This window comes from Mytilus galloprovincialis, chromosome 2 (assembly GCF_965363235.1).
Source record: "Mytilus galloprovincialis chromosome 2, xbMytGall1.hap1.1, whole genome shotgun sequence".
Taxonomy (NCBI): Eukaryota; Metazoa; Mollusca; class Bivalvia; order Mytilida; family Mytilidae; genus Mytilus; species Mytilus galloprovincialis.
In genome coordinates, this window is record NC_134839.1 from 12,296,816 (window position 1) to 12,317,547 (window position 20,732).

Sequence of the window (20,732 nt, forward strand, 5' to 3'; positions counted from 1 at the left end):
TAAAGGTTTTGTTAGTTTCTGAGGTGAATACTGACATTTTTGTGCTTTATAAAGAATATTTCCATAAAATATTGGATGTGAAATACCTGAACGTATAAGAAGTCTGCATGTTGAGCTATATTTACGAATGATGTCCTTATACCGATGATAAAATTTAGTAAATGTTTTGACTAGTTTGTGATATCGACAACCCTGGTGTAATAATTTTTCAGTAATACATAAATTTCTCTCGTTAAAATCTAAAACATTGTTACATACACGAGCGAATCGTACAAGTTGAGATATATAAACACCGTAAGATGGTGGCAATGACACGTCACCATCTAAAAATGGATAATTAACGATAGGAAATGAGAAATCATCTCTTTTATCATAAATTTTAGTATTAAGCTTTCCGTTAATGATATATATATCAAGATCGAGGAAAGGGCAGTGGTCATTGTTAGTATTAGCTTTATTAAAGTAAGTTCAACAGGATAAATTTCTTTAGTATACATGCTGAAGTCGTCATTATTGAGAGCCAAAATATCATCCAAATATCTAAAAGTATTATTAAATTTGTGTATCAGATGTTGTTTCGATGGGCCTTTGCTGATTTTTGTCATAAATTGTAACTCATAGCAATACAAAAACAGCTCCGCAATAAGTGGTGCACAGTTAGTTCCCATTGGAATTCCGATAACCTGACGATATACGGAATCTCCAAAGCGAACAAAAATGGTATCTAGTAAAAATTCCAGGGCAGATATAGTATCAAAGCATGTCTAATTGACATAGTTTTTTTGTTTATTACTACTAAAAAATGACCTTAAAGAGTTTGAACATATATATTCACATTCTGACTTTTTAAATGCCCATTTTATTAGGTGTGTGAATTTTTTCTTAATGAGATTGTGAGGCAATGTGGTATATAGGGTAGAAAAATCAAAACTTTGAACAGATTCAAAAGCACCAATATAAGCATGCAATTTATCCTGTACTTCCAACGAGTTTTTGACACTCCAAAAGTAATTAATTCCACTATTTTCGAAGGCCTTATTTGAACAATTTATTATCAGGTTTTTGATTGTACCAAGTGTACTGGAAAGAAGAATAGATAATTTAGTAGTGGAGCAATGGCTAGAAGACGAAATAAATCTATATTTGTAAGGTGTTTTGTGTAGTTTCGGAGGCCAATACATAGTTGGGACTTTCATTTATTTTGGTTCTGCTTGTAAAGCGGTAGCTAAAATTTTATGTTTGTTACAGATGTCGTTTTCTGAAAATGGAGTCAGTTGGAATGTTGGTGAATTGGTGATTTCTTTTTGTAGAACCTCAATGTAAAATTTACGTCAGACAATAATAATATCATTAGCAGCTTTATCAGCCGGTACAAAAACAAATTGCTTGGCTAGTTCTTTTAGTTTATGTTTGATACGAGAAATAGGTTTATTGTGGTTATTGTTAAGAGTAAAATGTTCTTTAAAATGTTGAATATGTATATTAACTATGTTCATTACTGAATTGAAAAAAGAGTTCAAAGATTTTTTGTCAGTTTTTCCCCGTTTTATCCATTTCAAACAGTAAGTACGGAGTGAGTCGTGGATGAGATCACGACACTCATTCCAATTAATAATTGACAGGGGACGATATTTAGGTCCTTTACTGAGGAATGATTTTAACTCTCGGTCTTGAACGATGTTAAGATCTCCTGTTATAACATGGGAAATGGGTCCATAAATGTATTTGGAATTACTATAATTACATGAAGTAGGTGTATTTTCACTGATATTAACATCTTTGCACAATTGGCTATAATTAAACACAAATTTCCGGGTAGATTTCTTGTAAATATAACAAATAAGAGGGAGTTCAGTATCATCAAAATATCCAGGAATTTGTTCTTTAACAGAATGGTCGTTGAAAATACCAGCAATATTAGCAAAATCAAAACCTTTATTGACATACTTTATTTAAATAAAATGTTTTTTATCTTCAGGACGATCAATTTTAGGAAACAGTTTAGAATAACAATATGCTATTATAATTTGAACGATTTCATACTTAGGACTGCTATATGAAATTGTGTTGCAATCCTCTAAAACTTTATTTAACTTATTAATCGGTAATGAACAGAGCTTTGTTAACAGATAATGTTTTCCGTTGTTTTTTGAAATAGAAATTAGGTCCGAAATTTTGGTATGATTGGTCCGAAATTTTCTTTGATTGCGATTTTTTCTACAACCATGAGAACGATTTTTTCGAACAGTTTTAGAAACAATATCCAAAATGTTAACAGAACATTCTTGATATATTGCCAATTTCCATGATATTATCATTAAGACCGAGAGGGTAGACTGTCTGTAATTTTTTAATCCAATTTAATTCAATTATTTTCCGTGATCGTACAAACTTTGAATGAGATTCACCAGGCTGCTTATTTACAAATATTTTGGACACGAGCATCACTGAAGAGACATGTATTGTCGAAATGCGCATCTGGTGCAAGAAAATTGGTACCGCTAATTTTATTACTACTTCCAAAGGTTGAACTGCTAAATATTTAATAGGATGATTGTGCTTCTTAAGGTGTTGATAAATGATACTTTTGAATTAATTGGGTCTTTTAAAAATATACAGATGTATTTGAGTGCGTTTAGATAAATACCGCCAAGTTTCACCTACGTACTGAATACCGCATCCCGGTTTGTTTCATGTGAGTAAATAAATAAGACTGTTTTTTTTTGAAGTTATATCAGTTTCAAATTTTAAAGAAATTGTGGGACCATTAAATGTGGACCTTACCGTATTGTTGGTGGAAAGCCAGGGACATGTAAGTCATTTTTTAGCATGACACTTATCGATAGAAGGGTAACCACGATTTTTATTGTTAAAAATATTAGCGATTGTGGTATTTTTAGATAAGCGATTTTGAAGATTGAGACGTGTAGATACCCTTTAAACAAGTTTAGTATTTAATATTTTTCCATTTCTAATGAAAAACTGTTTTTAAGACTAAACTACAAATTTCCTGTCATATTCAAATATAACATTCTAGACTAAATCGTTATTGTATTAGAATGTAAAGTATGATATATATAGCATATTGTAAACATTGCGTGTTTAAACTTTTATATGTCATTGAACTGTTAACGAACAATCTGCCTTCTGTAGATTTGTATAATCAAATCCTAATGTTGAATATTAATGTTGTTTTATTCCAAAACTAATGACATAGAATGCCATTCTTAAATTGTTCCTAATATGGAATGATAAACAGTTATTGTCTTTTGAAGAGGTAAATATACGGTTTCTTGACTTTTGAGCAAAATAAATATCAGTTTGTTTCTCAAAATATGATTAAACCCCATTTTTACAGAAATAAATGACTGTAATTGTTTCATTCTACATTTCAAGAGACACAGCGCGATAACAAATATTTACTTAAACTAATAGTACATCAATGATGATACCAAATTTTACATGTAAAAGCATGCAAAGTTTGGCACGGTAAATATTACTTTTCTTCAGACGAATATATGTCTTTTTCAAAATGCAATTAATATAGCAAACCCCACTAAAAGACTTCTCTTTCCAACCAAAAAATTCCTCAAATTCCCCAAAATAAAATAAATAAATAACTAAAGGTAGTGTTTGACAGTGCTTAGCAAAATCGGTGTTGAAAAAATTGTGTTGGGGAAGTTCTTTATAAGATTTGACATTTCTATTCCCCGCTATTATACAATTGGTGTGGAAACGCTCCATGAGAATTAACTTCGTTGTCATGGTTTAATTATGGATGTAAGGAATTTTACCCCTGTCTAAAATTCTGTTGACCTCTGACTACACCAAGATTACGAATTATTTTTCATTCACAATTAATTTCAAAATGTACAGAATGATCTTGGTCTTCTTAACAAGGATTTTTTAACGTGATCATATTTACAGTGTTAAGCTTTACTGGTATGTATTTAATGGTGGACTATTAATCCCGAGGATGTCAGCAGCTTAGTAGTCAGTACTTCAGATAATGCCAAAATGTATCGCTTAACTTTCTAATATTGTCGTTTATATTTATGAATTGTAAACTAAGGTTTCAAAGCCCTCAGGCAAGTTGGTTCTAAATTGATTTGGTTATTATCTTTTTTATCCTTTTTCACGATATTTTCTTTTAAATTTTATTAACATACAAACTTTAAGAACAATTGATTAACCTATAAACTTCATGAAAATTTGATTAACCTATAAACTTCATGAAAATTTGATTAACCTATAAACTTCATAAAAGTTTGATTAACCTATAAAGTTTGTATCTTAAAATGCAGTTTATGTTTAAATTTTTTTTTCATTACTTTAAATTGTATGTGTGTAAATATATTGTTATTCAGTCGATTTGAAAAGCTCAGTGTCTTCAAGTCAGTAAAACATTTAAACATTTAATCAATGGTATGCATCCGTGGCGGTTTTCTTGATTATCATTTACATGGAACGCTAAGATTCGAATATTTGAAATCCAATGATGTAAAAATAGATAAAACTTTCATACTTTGATCGTATCAAATTTTATTTATTTTTATTTTTTGAAGTGGGCAGCCGCACAATGTCCAATGATACCAAATATAGAAGATGAACAATACGGTACATCGTCATCAAGTGACCTATAAAGGGCACAAACTTCCAGACGATTCCTTACAATGATCCTTAACTTTATAAGAATGAACCAATCAACGAGCAATGAAGAAGTTGACTTAAAAATAAGCTCATTAGGTTGTCAAGTATGATGAATGTATGTTGTATGATATTTGATACATTACATTTGTATTTGTGCATGAATATGTTTATTGGTTAAGTAGCTACATGCATACGAGGGAGGTAACATAAATTGTGTAAATGATACATTTTATTTGCTAATATTTTCAGATTATGAATATTGTAATTGCTTTCAAGGTAATGTTATTACTGGCTGTCTTGTGTTTGGGACTTTTTGTTTATCCTCACACTGATCATTGCTATATTAGAAATGAGAATTTTACCTTAAATTAAAAATGGTTGTACCAAGTCAGGATCATAAAAGTTATCCATTTCGTTTGATGTGTCATTTTGCAGTGTAATATTTTTGTAAAATGAACAAAGATTTACTGTAACTTCTTCCTTTTTATAGATAATTCGGTTTGACTTAATCCACGAAAATTTAGATACAAGGATAAACAATTTTAAATTCACATGATGAATACTTTGTACACATCACCATATTTGTATGCACGCTAAATGTAAATATATTTCTTCATATAAAAGTAACAAGAATACAGAATGTATTTCAATTTCAGCAAATATTGTCGTTTCCCACTTGTTCTCATTCACTGTTTATTGCTGAGATGCAGCCATACACACACATATTATTATACAACAAAAGTCTTTTGTTATTCATCGATGTTTGACACATGTAAATATGTATGTTCATATGAAGTGACATGAATAAATATATATTTCAATTCCAGAAAAACTGTCGTTGTCCACTTTGTCTCGTGTGCATTCCTGACATGATCACATGTATCATTGTAGATGCACGATTGTCCTCTATTAATTATCTATGCCGGACAAATAATCTGGCATATGATAAGAAAACATATGAAAATCAATTTTATACAGATGCCAAAGTTTTTTCAGATACGTTTTAGGTAATTGGTTGTAAAATGTTTGAGTGATTTTGGAACTTTCTGTATTCTTGTAAGATACGCTTCTGTCGGGGAAAACTGTCGCATTGAATATTTTAATTCCAAGGTATTTGAAGGTCCTTGAAATGTCATTTTTCATTGTTTCAAATTTACCGACGAAATCGTAATTCATCAAACAAGGTTGACATAGATACTCGTATTTTGCCCAGTGCTGTTCATAAGATGACTCAAAGGTATCTGGGTCAGTTAAATATTTAACAAACTCAACAAATTTTATCTCGTCACTATGGTTAACTTCTTTACTTCTCTTTAATCTGATTATTTTCTCTGCAATATTTTTAAAAACTGGTGTGTCTTTTCGAAACATTTTGTCTTTAAAAGCTGAGAGTAGCCTTTCGAAAGGATCACGAACAAAGACGAGTTTCTTGTATGTTTGAAGCTTTGTCTGAATGTCAGAGTAGGAATATTTATCCAGGGTGTTTCCATGTTTCGGCCAGGTGTCATGCACATCACCAGACCCCATTTTATTTATCACGAAGTCTTTATTTGGAAAGTTATCACTTAACGCTAGAAATATTCTCTTCCAGTTTGTACATGCCAATTTCGGCATCATACAAAAGATAAATTTGTACTCGTCATTTACATACATATACTGGTAACTATGTCTCGGTATAGCTACTGGAATGTGTCCAATGTCTTTCAACTTTCGACATACGTTCTGGAGTTGTTGTGCTCTAATTTCTGGCCCTTCGGTAAAACTACGATTACTCAAAATGTTCTCTTCGTGAGCCTATAATAAATAGAAAAAATATCCACAATTTTAAATAAGTTTCTGCTTAGCGGGATATGATAGTATATATATCATTAGTATTACATAAGACTCTTATTAGAGATCATTCTTTAACGAAATTAAGTTTAGGTCATACTTAACATTGATGATTGTTTTTTATCATAAGACTTGTTATAAATGCCTATTTTCAACACATATGTACGGAAAATAATAACTTTAATGATTTAACTGAAGAAGAAAAACATCATTATTTACTAAATCCATCAACGCCTTTACAAACAAATAAGTTTGGATCCTTCTGGAAAAAGTCATTAGAACTGATGACAGGGGATTCTTAACAGCTTGTTTGTTGTTAAAAAAAATTAATGCTGTTGACTGTTTTTATTGTTTGATATGTATGTATATATATTTATTGTGTTTATATATGTTGGTCACAAACTATGAAGTTTCTACGACAATAAATTATTTGATTTTGATTTGATTTGTTATCGTAACAGTTCTTTATACCTGCCATCAATCAGACTGTATTATTTTCCAGCTGCAATGTTAGATTGACACTTGAAATATGATAATATCATGCTGATGTTTTGCTTTGTTCTTAAATCTATTTAAAAGTAAGATCACAAAAATACTTAACTCAGAGGGAAATCAAATCGGAAAGTCCCTAATCACATGGCAAAATCAAATGACAAAACACATCAAAAACGAATGGACAAGAACTGTCATATTCCAGACTTGGTACTGGCATTTTCAAATGTAGAAAATGTTGGATTAAACCTGGTTTTATAGCGCTAAACTTTTCACTTTGTTGACAGTCCCATCAAATTCCGTTATATTTACAATGATGCGTAAACTAAACAGACATAATAAATAAAATAGTCAAAATATGGGTACAGCAGTCATCACCGTGTAACAATGTTTATGTGTTTAGGATAATAATATCTTTCTCGAAAGACAACTAAACCATCTTACATGATACAATTTCTTATCTACACATATGATGAACTTAATTTGTAATTGGGTTGACAGCTTTTAAAGAAGACTTGCTATTATCCAAGGAAAATAATATTACAGATTGTGAATGGTCACGCTGTTGTTCCGTGATAAAAAAAAACAAAACACCTCAATGCATAGTAATGTTTTAAAGAAATATATAAAACTGGTTTGAAGATACTTAAGTAGTCGCAAAGTCTGATACAAATTGGTCTGGTCAAAAAAAATATTTCCTTTAATGAAGATATATATTTTGTCACGCAAACATCTTTCACCGCTGTATCTTGTGTCCGTTTGAACTATATAGAGCACGAATGGATGCGTAGGACGTAAAGCAGTCTTAACCGAACGGTTACTGTATTGTTACTCATTGTGATTTTCATCCTTCGTTCTAGTTTGAATGTTTTCCCTTTAATATGCTAGATAATCAAGTGACACGTATTGTTTTCCTTGCTTTAATATGCTAGATAATCAAGTGACACGTATTGTTTTCCTTGCTTTAATATGCTAGATAATCAAGTGACACGTATTGTTTTCCTTGCTTTAATATGGTCTGCTTTTTAGTCGGGTTGTTGTCACTTTGACATATTCCCCGTTTCCATTCTCAATTTTATTTTATATGGACAAAATGATCATCTCCGAATCATGGAACAGTATGTGCTAGTATCTTATCAAAGCAACACAAATGTGCACCTTAACTTCTTTATGGTAAACAATTTACTTATAATAAGTTCCAGTAAAGTCACAATCTACCGCAAAAGGAAAAAGTTAAATGCATATGATATAACTGTTTACAAATCCATTTGCACGGGTGTCATTCGGTTTAACGAGACGGTGGTCAAGTATTGCGAGACGATCGTGAAAGCTGTGTAACGGATCGTTAAATCGAAAAGACATATGAAAAGTCATTAAATAATGTAATTTAATTAAATATTACAGTAATTTAGTTAATTACACTCAGTCTGACAAATTTACAACAAATTAACACTCTGTCAAAATGGTTCAACATTATGATCAGTATGTGAGAAAATCCAGTTTTAAAAATACATTGTTTTCACTAAATAACAGATTGCTTCTTGACATTTCATTGAGATAAAAAATGTAAATAGACATGCTTTTTTCTCAAATTCGAATAAAATAAAGTACTTTTATCCGAATAAGGGCATTCTATTCGAATGAATCAAATGGTTCTCATAATTATTTTGTATAAACATAATCTGAAACTTGATAAAAAAAAATAATATTTACACAAAATTGATTTTTCGGATCGTGAAAGATCACGTACCGCTTTTTGAAGATCGTGAAAAAGATCTGATGCTACAAAGACGTTCAAGTTATTCTTCAATTATATGACAACTAATATTTGGTATTGAGAAAAAAGTAGATTGGCCAAGATCCTCAATAAATTAAAGCATTTCAAAGTATTAATATTTTCACCTGACCTCGACTTTGCCACATTTTATGGATAAAGATTTAGTGGTGTGGTCAAGTCCGTATCGCGGATGCGTTAAGCTTTAGGATAACTGTCTGTTGTTATGATTGTAAGGTGTACATTTTCGGCTTCTGCAAGGTTTCAAATAACATTGACCTCATTATCATGAATCATTTGGCAATGTTCGTTTTATGTTGTTTGGCCTTTTGCTTATATATGTTACAGTAAATAGGTGAAATTAGGAATTACACGTAATTACTAAACATTTCAGTAAATACCTGTAATTACTAGCCAATTTAGTAATTACATGTATTTACTAGTTGTTTCAGTGATTACTGGTAATCACTGATTTTTTTATGTCATTTTTACAGCTATTTACTAACTTGATGTTTTTGTTTTAAAGTTAAAAATATATTTCAAGATACCAAATAAGAAAGTTAAGGGGTAGGGATTTTAAGGGAGCTTACTTAAGGATGTAGGAATATAAGGCACATCAAAAATGCATACTCTTTAGTGTTTGTGAATTGAAACTGGAAAATTGTTGTTTTATAGGTCTTGAAACTCTGTAAATACATGCAAGCAAGACAATGACATCAATCCAAATTTGATTTTTCATAATTTTGTTAAACTAAAATCTCAATCATGCACTGTGCTTTAAAATAACTTTCTCCAAATATCCTGGATTTCTAACAAACTTGGACAGAAGCTAAATGTTTATGATCATAAGATAATATCCGAAAGTAAAGTTTGTAAAAAAAATCCTTTTTTTCCTATATTACTTATAAACATGATAAATGGACTTTCCCCCTCCCCCCCCCCCCCCCCAGTTAACATTACACACACTCTGCAGTTAAAGTTTATTAAGACATTAGATTTTATAAACCATCCTGGATTTTTACCCAATTTTGCCGAAGCTTCTTATAGCACTAGTCAAAAGATAGTATCTAGAGGAAATTTTTAATGTTTTTCCTCATTTTTTTTAGCCTGCGATTAACTGCAAAAGTAGGTGAGACTATTTAGTCTGCAAAACTCTTACAATTTTAATAGCTTAATACATCGATAACCCATCTCCAGCTAGGGGTTGAATTGAAGGTCACATGAATACGTATTCAATGAGGTCCAAGTATTCACTCGCAAGTGCAGAACTCATCAACCTTCTTTCTCAGCTAATTAAACATAATAGAACCAGATTGTCTGCTAACAGTGAATTATAATTTCACTATATCATTTTTATAAATGATTTAACAACAACAAAAATATATATATATTTTTATATCTCGAAGCTAATGCACATAACAGTTCATTTGTCAACGTATATTTGTTCCACCTAACAGAAGTTCCAGTGGAAACTTTATTATAAACATTGTCATAATACCTGTACCTGTCAGAACAAATATTCTATGCTATTTATTCCGTTAGGAACATCTACTGTAATATTTATTCCTGTAGAAATAATATTCTGGAATAGTTTTTCCATTTGGAAGTTATATTATGAAGGAACTTTTATTCCGTGACAATTCCAGTTCTTAACCTACATAACGTTATCTTTTCTTTATAAGTTATAACTCTAAATATTCTAGGATTTTTTTTAAAAGTTAAAACATAATGCTTTGGGAGAATTTTCCATTTCTGATTTCCATGTCTGCTGAAATTGGTAAAAAATTATCTGTATAATGCTCAACTTTAACCTTTTTGGATTAAAACTAAAGTTACTCTGATTTAACCATATATTTGAAAGTCTATATTTAATCAAGATATTTTTAATACAAATCAACCATTCAATATTTTAAGAGTCCTAACTGATCTTCTATTTAGTATTACCATAACTTTTGATAATCTGACCATAATACAACATTGATTTAGCAGTCAGTAAATAGGTGTAAAAATTCACTTTAAAATTAGTAATTACTGGTAATAACTGGGCCGTTTCAGGAACTACTTGTATTAACTAAGTGCATCGGGAATTACCTGTAATTCCTAATTTCACCTATTTACTGTAACATATACATTGTACCTGTATGCTATAGCTCCACGGTATTTGGTGTATGGTCTTCATGTCTGTCTGCATGTTTCATTTAAGGAATGACTAGGATTTAAGACTAATGCCTTACATTATTTAGGCATTAGACTTACTGCCTAGGATTTAAGCTTAATGCCTAATTTCACTTATTGCCGCTAACATATATACATATTTGACGTCCATTGTATTTGATATATTGAATGATAGTAAGATGTCTTTGTCTGGGCCAGTGGCTGTCGGTCAGATTTCATATACTTTCGACCTTATGTTCCGAATTAATTGGCCAAACATAACTCTCACATTTGTCAGTTTCTGTAAGGACCAGAACGCCTATATTTGGTGTACGGGTGTTTGTAGAGATCTGTACGGCACAGTTCATCTGACATCGACTTCTTTTTATGAACCATTCACAATGTTAAACGTATTTGACACTTCTAGTAAAACCCTTAATATTACAGACGTTCAACAACTATACTAGTATCATAAGTTAAGCAGACGAGACATTTCAGCATTTGCGCTCTTGTATTCTTGAGTCAGTAGTATATACAGTAACGTAGTAGATGTGGATTGATTTCCAAATGAGATAACTATATTATAGTTAAAAAAGTACTGCTGCATAAAATGTTGGTTATCGTTCAATCTCAAATTGTTCAGAAAGATGCTGTTTTTGCTATAAGTTTTTGGTTGATGGTTAACATTTTGGTTTAAGCGTTGCTTACCCATATCATTGGCTTAGTAGTGGCATTCTGCCTGAAATGTACTAGACCGATACTCAGAGCTGAATTTTTCACACTGATTTCGACACATTTTTAGTTAACTTTCGAGGTAAAGTGTTGAATTACAATGTATAAAAAAATTAATAGCTATAATGTTCATTCTTATCAAAATAGTTAAAGGCTTCAACCAGTTGCAGGTATATCAAATGGGAAAAGACATATTGATTTCAGCTTACTAGTATTAAGTCTGGTCACGCATTATCTTTCACGATCAAAATAATGCGTTGTCTGATCTTTCACGATCAAGAAAATTCAAAGTTTTCATAAAAAAATAACACTTTAAAATATGACCATTATAGAGGTACAAAAAGCATGTTTTTTAAAAATTTATTCCATAGACATACCTTTTGTGTTTTTTCATAAAGTACTCCATATTTTCTTTATCTTATTGCACAGTAATGTTGAGGAAGTTAAACCATTTTGACAGACATCATTTTTTGTTCGGATTTGTTACCCGTTTTGAAAATTAAGCGATCTTTTCATAAATTCTGAACTAGAATTTACATTAGAATTATTTCACGATCCGGTACCAGAGCTTTCACGATCGTCTCACAATACTTGACCACCGTTAGATATTCTTTCACGATCATTTTTCTCGTTAAACCGAGTGACACCCGTGATTTTGCTATTTATTATAGATTACCATGAAAATAAATACGTAGACTGGTCAGTTTGATAAAAATGTAGTGATTTCTGGTAGAATTTATTACATTAAACTTGAAAATAAAGACAAAATAGGAACCGAAATTTAAAATATCAAGAATTATCCCATGTTTACGCAAAAACGTCATGTCCAACGTTACATTTTGTGCAAAAGATCGAAGTTCCGTTTCTTTCCTACGTTTTTTTTTACTGATCATCGTAATACTTCACAGTAGTATTACTATTGTTATCATTATTCGCGTGTTAAAGCAAAATCAGTATCACTGAAACCGTAAACCGGAAAAGGGTATTTTAGAAAACGGTCTGAAAAATGTCCAAGCATAATATGCAAGGTAGGCATATATAGGGTTTGCGCATTTATACCGTGAAATTGAAAAAAGCTGAGAGAAATTTTTTTATGATATTTTGAAAGTTTTTTTTTTACTTTTCTCCTGTTTTATGATATTTTTTTGCCGGAAACCATGCGTAAAGTTTCTATTGCAATTACTTTAAAAAGTATAGCCATCTTGACCCAACGAAAAAAGACCGCTGTATTTTCTTTACAATTGAGGTTTTAACCGGCTGGATAGTATAAAATAAGCATAGTTAGGTCATAGATAATATAACTAGGCGGTAAAGATTTTTCTGCTTTTCTTTTAAAACAATATAGTGTTTAATATTTTTTCGTTTTTAGATCGTTTAAAATATTAAGCCATTTACTATATGATTTGTTTCCAGTTTAATTCGAATGAAAATAAAAATGCATGTATAAAGTTACAATACACCCAATGTATGAGAAAGGAATGAGACTATTTTATAAAAAGATATCGGGATCTTAGGTTTTTTTTATAGCATATTTGTTTTATGTAAAAACATTGTCTATCTGCAAATTTTAAATCGTCAAAAGTAACATGTATATAAAGAGAAAAAAACATTTCTGGCAATTATAACAAAAAAAGGATATGCATAATGCCACAAAAATATGAAAATGAGAAATGAATCCCGAATGTTGAACTTCCTAAAAATTTTGCGACAAAGAAAGCATCGCGAAATGATAAAATGTAGAGAGGAAACGGAAACGGGAAGAAATGCAACACCAGGAGTATGTACAAATGTATAAATATACAAAAAATAGGAGAATATGAATTCTAAATCTAATTTATGATAAAAATAAATCTGTGTAAATTTGGAAATTTATATATCGGATTCATTAATGCGAACTGCTGCCGAAATGAAAATTATCAATTATTGCCTGGAAAGACTGACAACTCCTGTAAAAAAATATTCATTAGAAAAATATCCATACAACCACTTAAGATTTATTTGTAAAACTGTGCATTTTTTTCAGACAAACCGAAATCGGTTACCAAATTGACCTCATCAATAATATGCTTGAACGCCTGAAACTTTCTTTGAAATCGTCGAAATCGTCTTATTTTGAGTACCAACATCGTGCACAACGTCATCACGAGCAGGTGTATACATCATACAGAAACAAGTTACTTACTCACTTTCTTAGAAATAAGAAGATGTGGTATAAGTGCCGATGAGACAACTCTATATCCAAGTTACAATTTGTAAAGTAAATCATTATCGGCCAAAGATAGGCCAAAGTACGGTCTTCAACATCGAGCCTTGGCTCACATCGAAAAGCAAGATAAAATTGCCCCCAAAATTGACTTGTGTAAAACCATTCAAACGGGAATACCAAAGGTCTAATTTATATTTAAAAAAATAAGAAACGAGAAACTCTTATGAACCACATCAACAAATAACAACCCCTGAACATCAGATTCATGACTTAGGACAGATGCAAACTAAGGCAACGGGTTAAACGCTTTTATAGGCACGAACCTTCACCCTTACTTGAAACAATAGTGTAACATCACAACATTTAAGGCTTAACATACTTACTTATTTATTGGCTATGTGTGATAATTTAGATAGTCTTCCGAATATTTATGAATCTCTCCACAAATAAAGAACACATTATATAACAATTTCCCTGTAAAATGCCCTACATCCTTTTTTCTTATATACTTAATCATATAAAGAATAGGTATGATAGTTTATTTTCATTCGTTTCATTGATTGATATAGTCTAACGCTTCATTTGATAGGTTTTATGGATTTCAACCCTTGACATCTGCCATTCTTCGATACAAACTAGTGTACACACGAAGGAGGATCTGGACAAGTGGTGAATAGAGAACAATTGGGTGCTAAAATGTAAAGAATAGAAGAAAAAAAACAGACAATATTTATTAAGAATAGAGACAATTGGCTTGAAAAATTAAAGCATGCATAATACAGAATTGAAGGACCCACATCGAGACCCTCATATAGGAAGATACAAATTATAAGACATGTTTAAGTACAATGTCTTTTAGTTTTAGAGTTTAAGGAAGTTCACTTGTCATGTTTTGGAATTTTGTCAGATTTTCGGAATCCTCTGGTTTTATCCATTTAAATGCCTTTAAAAAAAATTGCCCATTGGCCACCATTTTTTTCTTTTTATAGAACTTTTACATGTATAATGATAAGCCATCTGTAAAAGTCTTATACCATTTTAATTTTTTTTGGTAGTTTTTGAGAACTTATCAATAATAAAGCTATGAAAAGTCAAGAGAAAATATTTTCCCGCCAATGTTTCAATGGCTGATATCTCGAAAACAAGCACATTGACCTATATCTATTTTTTGCTCTTTTGATTCCTTTATTAATCCCCTATCAATATAAACCAGTGTTTAGAAAATTCAATTATTTTGAAACTGAGCAACGAACTTCCTTAATTCAAAATAGATAGCAACTAAGTGTTAGTATTGGTATCGATCTATGCAATGACCCAGACATTTATTGTTAAATTATCGAATTCTAACTTGCCTTAAGCATTTATGATTGTACTATATTGTAAGAAGATTAAACTTACAATTGACTTTAAATGCTGCTCCGGTCTATTAACAGTGATGTTAGAACCTGAAATATACCTAAGGGCATAAATATCCTTTAAATGGTCAACACATATATAGTTTTATTCTATGTATTGACCATAATATCATTAGAAATGTTTGCCCGACATTTACACATTTAATTTTCATGATATGCAGATTGGTTTTAATTTGTGAAAAAAAATCTGTTAAAGTCATATATGAAACGAGTTTTTTTTTTATTTTAAGGTTTTTATCTGATTGAACCAAAGCATGCATACATTATTAGATCGTTGGTTTTCCCGTTTGAATGGTTTTACACTTGTAATTTTGGGGCCCTTTATAGCTTGTTGTTCGGTGTGAGCCAAGGCTTCGTGTTGGCCGTACATTGACCTATAATGGTTTACTTTACTAAATTGTTATTTGGATGGAGAGTTGTCTCATTGGCACTCATACAACATCTTCCTATATCTATATACTAAAGTAATTCTCGCATGTATGTTTGTTTTTTAATATATTTATCACCAGTCCTATCAAATTATTACGTATGATCGGCAAATAATTACATTAGATGTATGTTTCATTATAATACTTTATTCTGATTGGCTAACTGAACATCACGTGTTATTCCGTAAGCAGTTGCATTGCTCAATACAACTTTTCATTCATGATAACACGTGGTCCAACAATAAAGTGCACAGGTGAATTAAATAAAAAAATATATAAAATTCGTGTTTTCATGATCATAGCTAAAAAATGTAATTATAAGTATTGAATGCTTCTTTTTGTAACTTTATAGTGTTGTAAAAGCGTTGACCGTGCGCACATTTTTAGAATGAAGCGCTTCCGCGCTTCATACAAAATGTACTTCGGTCAACGCTTTTACACCCCAATAAATTTACAAAAAGAAGCATTCAATTCTTGAATAAAGTTTTATTCAGTGGTTGCTGCTCACAGGCTCATTAACTTTCGAGTTTGTCGCCGTAGTTTACCGAATCGTGACAACGATAACCAATAAGAACAGAGCACGTGGAAAGTTTGACAGATAAGTGATTAGAAAGAGCTACATGTATGACATAAAATATGCACATAAAAAAAAACACGTTTCTCCCTCCACTGTTCTGCTTTTCAAGTTTAGCCAGTAGCGTTTCTCACGAGGTTTGTTAGTTTGTATATAAGAATTACACTTTTCAATGAATTATTGTCTGATAATTATACACGATTTGAATAGTTTGAAATAAAGCATCAACATTCATATCATGATGACAAGCCACAAGCTTGTAGTGGTTGTCGTTGGTTTATATCTGTCATATTTTTTCTCGTTAACTGTTTTGTTATACATGTAGCTGTTAGTTTTTTTCAATTGAAATGTTTCATACTTTTCATGTGTTGATGTCTTTTAAAGCCCACCACACGGTAATGGGTTTTCTCATTGTTGAAGGCCGTACGGTTGCCTATAATTGCTAACATCAACGTCATTTGAACTTTGTTTGACGGTTTGGAGGATAGTTGTCTCATTGGCATTCATACCAAATATCCCTATTGTTATAGTCAAGTAAAAAAAAAAACAATGACACAAGCTATGTATGACCCTCGTAAGGTAAACGTCTTCCGGTAACAGTTATTAAAATAAGTAACTCAGCTGTGAATTATACGACAATTTCTACTATAAATTAAAGATACATATACATATTCAAGCTAAATATATCATTTCTAAACTTACTTTTATATTGATTTGTTTTACATGTTAAAAATAAGCTCCCAATTATTAAACCAGCTATAAATGTAAACGGAATTTTTAACAGTCGCACACTTTTCTTTAACATTTCACTAAATTGGAATGTGTACGAACTTTTAAATCCTCATTGTTAAAGTGATCCTTATTTCTAAAACTTGACCATTAATAATTCATTATTATCTTTGTTTGGTCAACCGACTGTATGTATATGTACAGTAAGTGTTATTTAAAAATTTTATTTGTTTTTCTATTTAATATATAATTCATTGAATATGTATTTAAAAACATTAATCGATATATGATTAACGAAAAGGAAACAAAGAAAATACAGAGAAAATTTTAGAGGAATGTATCAAAATGATAGATGATAGATTAGCATAATTTATGAAATATAATTTTAATTGTTATGAAAAAACTAATCATAGATATACCAAAGAGATAATGCTTCTAACCTGTGTTTGGTAAAGATGTATGAATTAACTCTAAATTGGTAAACTTCAAATTAGAGATCTTCATTTTATAAAGCCTAGGAATGCAGTAAATAGAAACGTGATACAAGCCGGAAAACTTCAAATTGGAGGTCTATATAGTATGAACCGTTACACATGGAGCCAGTAAAAACCTTTTACAGCCGATTTCACTGAGTGTGTAGCCAAAGGTAATATCTTTGGTTAGCTTACTTGTTAGCTGAACCGTGGAGTCATTACTAGGTCAGGTATACTACCCTCCTTTGGAAGTAGTATAGTCCAACAGACAGATAGATTGAATATCTGTCGAACTAGTCTTCTCTTAAAGGAGGTTAGTTTACCTATCCTAACAATGACTTCACGGCTCAGCTAACAAACAAACTAACCAAAGATATTACCTTTGGCTACACACTCAATGAAATCGGGTGTAAAATAATCGTGGCAATTTCACTTTTGCTGGATTAGTGGTATTATTGAAATAAATAAATATGGTATAGATCATGGCCAATTAGCTTTTAAATTATTAACTGAACTGAGAACATTAAGGTCTTGTTCCGTTTTTTCTACCTTTATTTATATCTTGTAAAAGAATTAATATAGACTACTTTTGCTTCAAATTTCACAATATTCCTCCACAAGTTTAACGGTCACCTTCACAAACTACATGTAGTTGACTTGTACCTGTATATTATGTTTTCTTATTGTAGATTTTCTAATTTCAGTAGCTTAATAACATTGGCAATGGCAACGGGGAGTGTGTCAAAGAGACAACAAGCTGCCCAAAAAAACCATAAATCAAATCAAGGCTATTAATAACATGAACTGCAGTAGGGTTAGTTTTAAAACAGAAAAACTGCAACATGTACAATTTTCCAAATCTATCCGTCCACCCAATTATATAAAGGTTCATATCAATCATTCATTGCTCATTTTAAAATTCTGTCTGGGCTTCTCAGGAAGAATAATTTCTCGTATACAGTTGTGATATTCATAAGGTTATATATATAGATTGGCTTTCTGGACGTTCGGTCTCGGTTTTACTTGATGAAAGTTATTTTAAAACACATGTACTCATTTGTATAACTTGTTTACATATTAAAATTTTGTTTACAACAATTAAAACACTTTTTAACAATAATAAAGTTATTATGCATTAGTATTTCTGTGTTATACACGCTGAATACTCCAACATTACATATGAAATGTGACCAGGGCAATAATACAATCTAATGAAAACAGACAGCACCATTGCTGAAATGGAATTAAATCTAATAAACAAACAAAGGTCCACAAGTTAGAGCTGGACAGTTTTCCAGAATTAAAATCTCTTAAACTATTTGAAATGTAGAAATCAAGCCAAAAATTGGAATGAATAGCATGAAATCCACCAAAAGTAAGACCGCGTTCGAAATAGTAGCAGTCTACTGCAACTTCCGAAGCAAGGTTGTCGGCTATTCGAACTTTCTCGAACTCCTGCGTTTAAATTAATTGTGGAATATATGAGCTTCGGTCCTTGCTTGGAAGTTGCATCTACTTCTATATACGCACCACCTGAAATTTTAATCAACGTTCAGTCATTAGGTCTTAATATGGAATTGGAAGAAATCAGAAATTGTCAGAGCAAACGATTGTAGTGATATATATATATATATATATATATATATATATATATATATATATATATATATATATATATATATATATATATATATATATATATATATATATATATATATATATAAAACAAAGTTGTGTACGGTCGATTTCAGTAAATATTCCCATTACCTTGTTGAGCCAACTTTTGCATCAACAAGACACTCCTGTTAAAGGGGCACTAACTGTCAAATTCATGTTCACCGATTTGCCTCTAAATCATATATTTTAATAATAACAATGTAAAACATTTATCCAAACTATCAAAAGTCTAAAATAAACAATTTACAGAGCATGAGGTCGATTTTATGTAGCTTCGTTTTGTGTGTTTTTAGTCTATACGCCATCTAATTAAATATCGAGTTGACTTCAGATGACCATATAAGCGATGTTAACATAAATATAGATATACATAGATTAAGCCAACTCGTGTAATTGAATTTTTATAGGTCTGTTTAGTTCTATTTTATAGATTAAAAATATATGTTTATTATCGTTTTAACCTGTATCAGAATGATTTTTTTGTGAATCGAATCAGTCATCAATGATTTACCTTTGCTTCACTTTCTATGTTGACATTATTTTCCTTCAAATAACCAGTATTGTTCATTTGACTTCTATATATTTGCAGGAAAAAAAATCATTTTTATAAATTAATATTGTTTTTTCAAAGTATATTAATATATGATATATACGAACTCTGATTCTAAATTTCATAATTTTTGGTCAATAATTAAAAAAGTTTTCCATTAGGTCTCTATGTTAATTTTATTTTTTGAAGTTTTGATTACCTGATGGAATAAGTATAAGTGTAACGACCTTCCAACCACATCAAAAACAACACACATGCATATGTGCTTTTAATTTTTGTTAATTTTTATTATTTATTTTAACGTTTTATTATAACCATAAGTCATTCTACATAAATTAGGCAACTGAAGACTCTTTTTTTCTCTTGAAGTTCGTGGCTCATAAAGTACAGCAAGTTTAATTTACAACACTAATAAGCGTAATCAGGTAACCGTATCCGTTTATTATCAAACTTACCCATTTGTTGATAGACTGAATTGGGTCATTCTAGTTTTACATAACAAACCATGAGAGCTTATATATGTATAAAACATACATGTGCTTTTTTCTTTTTATTTCTTTACTAAGTAAGTGGTCCTCATGTTAGCGACTGCACTTTGCATGGGGTTTTAGAATGAAATTCAAAACAGTGTGGCTGTGGCCATTGATTGACACATTAAATTCATCTATTGACTGGGACAATTTACGTGAACGTTTGTCTGTAACGACCACTGTTCACGACGAACCTACGATAGACATTTAAACTGTGGGGTCACCAAAGGTTTCTTAACGCCTTTAATTATAAAATAATTCGAAAAATTAATCAGAAATAACCTTTATGTTTTGATTTATATAATTGGTATAAATCAAAACATCGTGTTATTTCTGATTAATTTTTCGAATTACTTTATTAGGTGTTGAGAACCTTTGGTGACCCAATAGTTTAAGTGTCTTTAAAAGGTACAAAGTGAGCAGTGGTCGTTACATACAAACGTTCACTTAAATTGTCCCAGCCAATGGATGAATTTAATGTGTCAATCAATAGCCACAGTCATGCTGTTTTGAATTTC

The 20,732-nt window shown here is 30.8% G+C and overlaps 1 protein-coding gene across 1 annotated transcript; it reads right to left on the reverse strand.

Annotated features, from left to right (window-relative positions):
* Positions 1 to 4,320: 4,320 nt before the first annotated feature.
* Positions 4,321 to 17,135, reverse strand: LOC143062916 (carbohydrate sulfotransferase 11-like). The gene is made up of 3 exons (XM_076234742.1): positions 16,958 to 17,135; positions 15,237 to 15,283; positions 4,321 to 6,444 (listed from the first exon to the last, which is right to left on the reverse strand). The coding sequence occupies exons 1-3, from the start codon at positions 17,058 to 17,060 to the stop codon at positions 5,560 to 5,562; spliced, it is 1,035 nt and encodes a 344-aa protein (XP_076090857.1). The 5' UTR covers positions 17,061 to 17,135; the 3' UTR covers positions 4,321 to 5,559.
* Between the last annotated feature and the right edge of the window lie 3,597 nt (positions 17,136 to 20,732).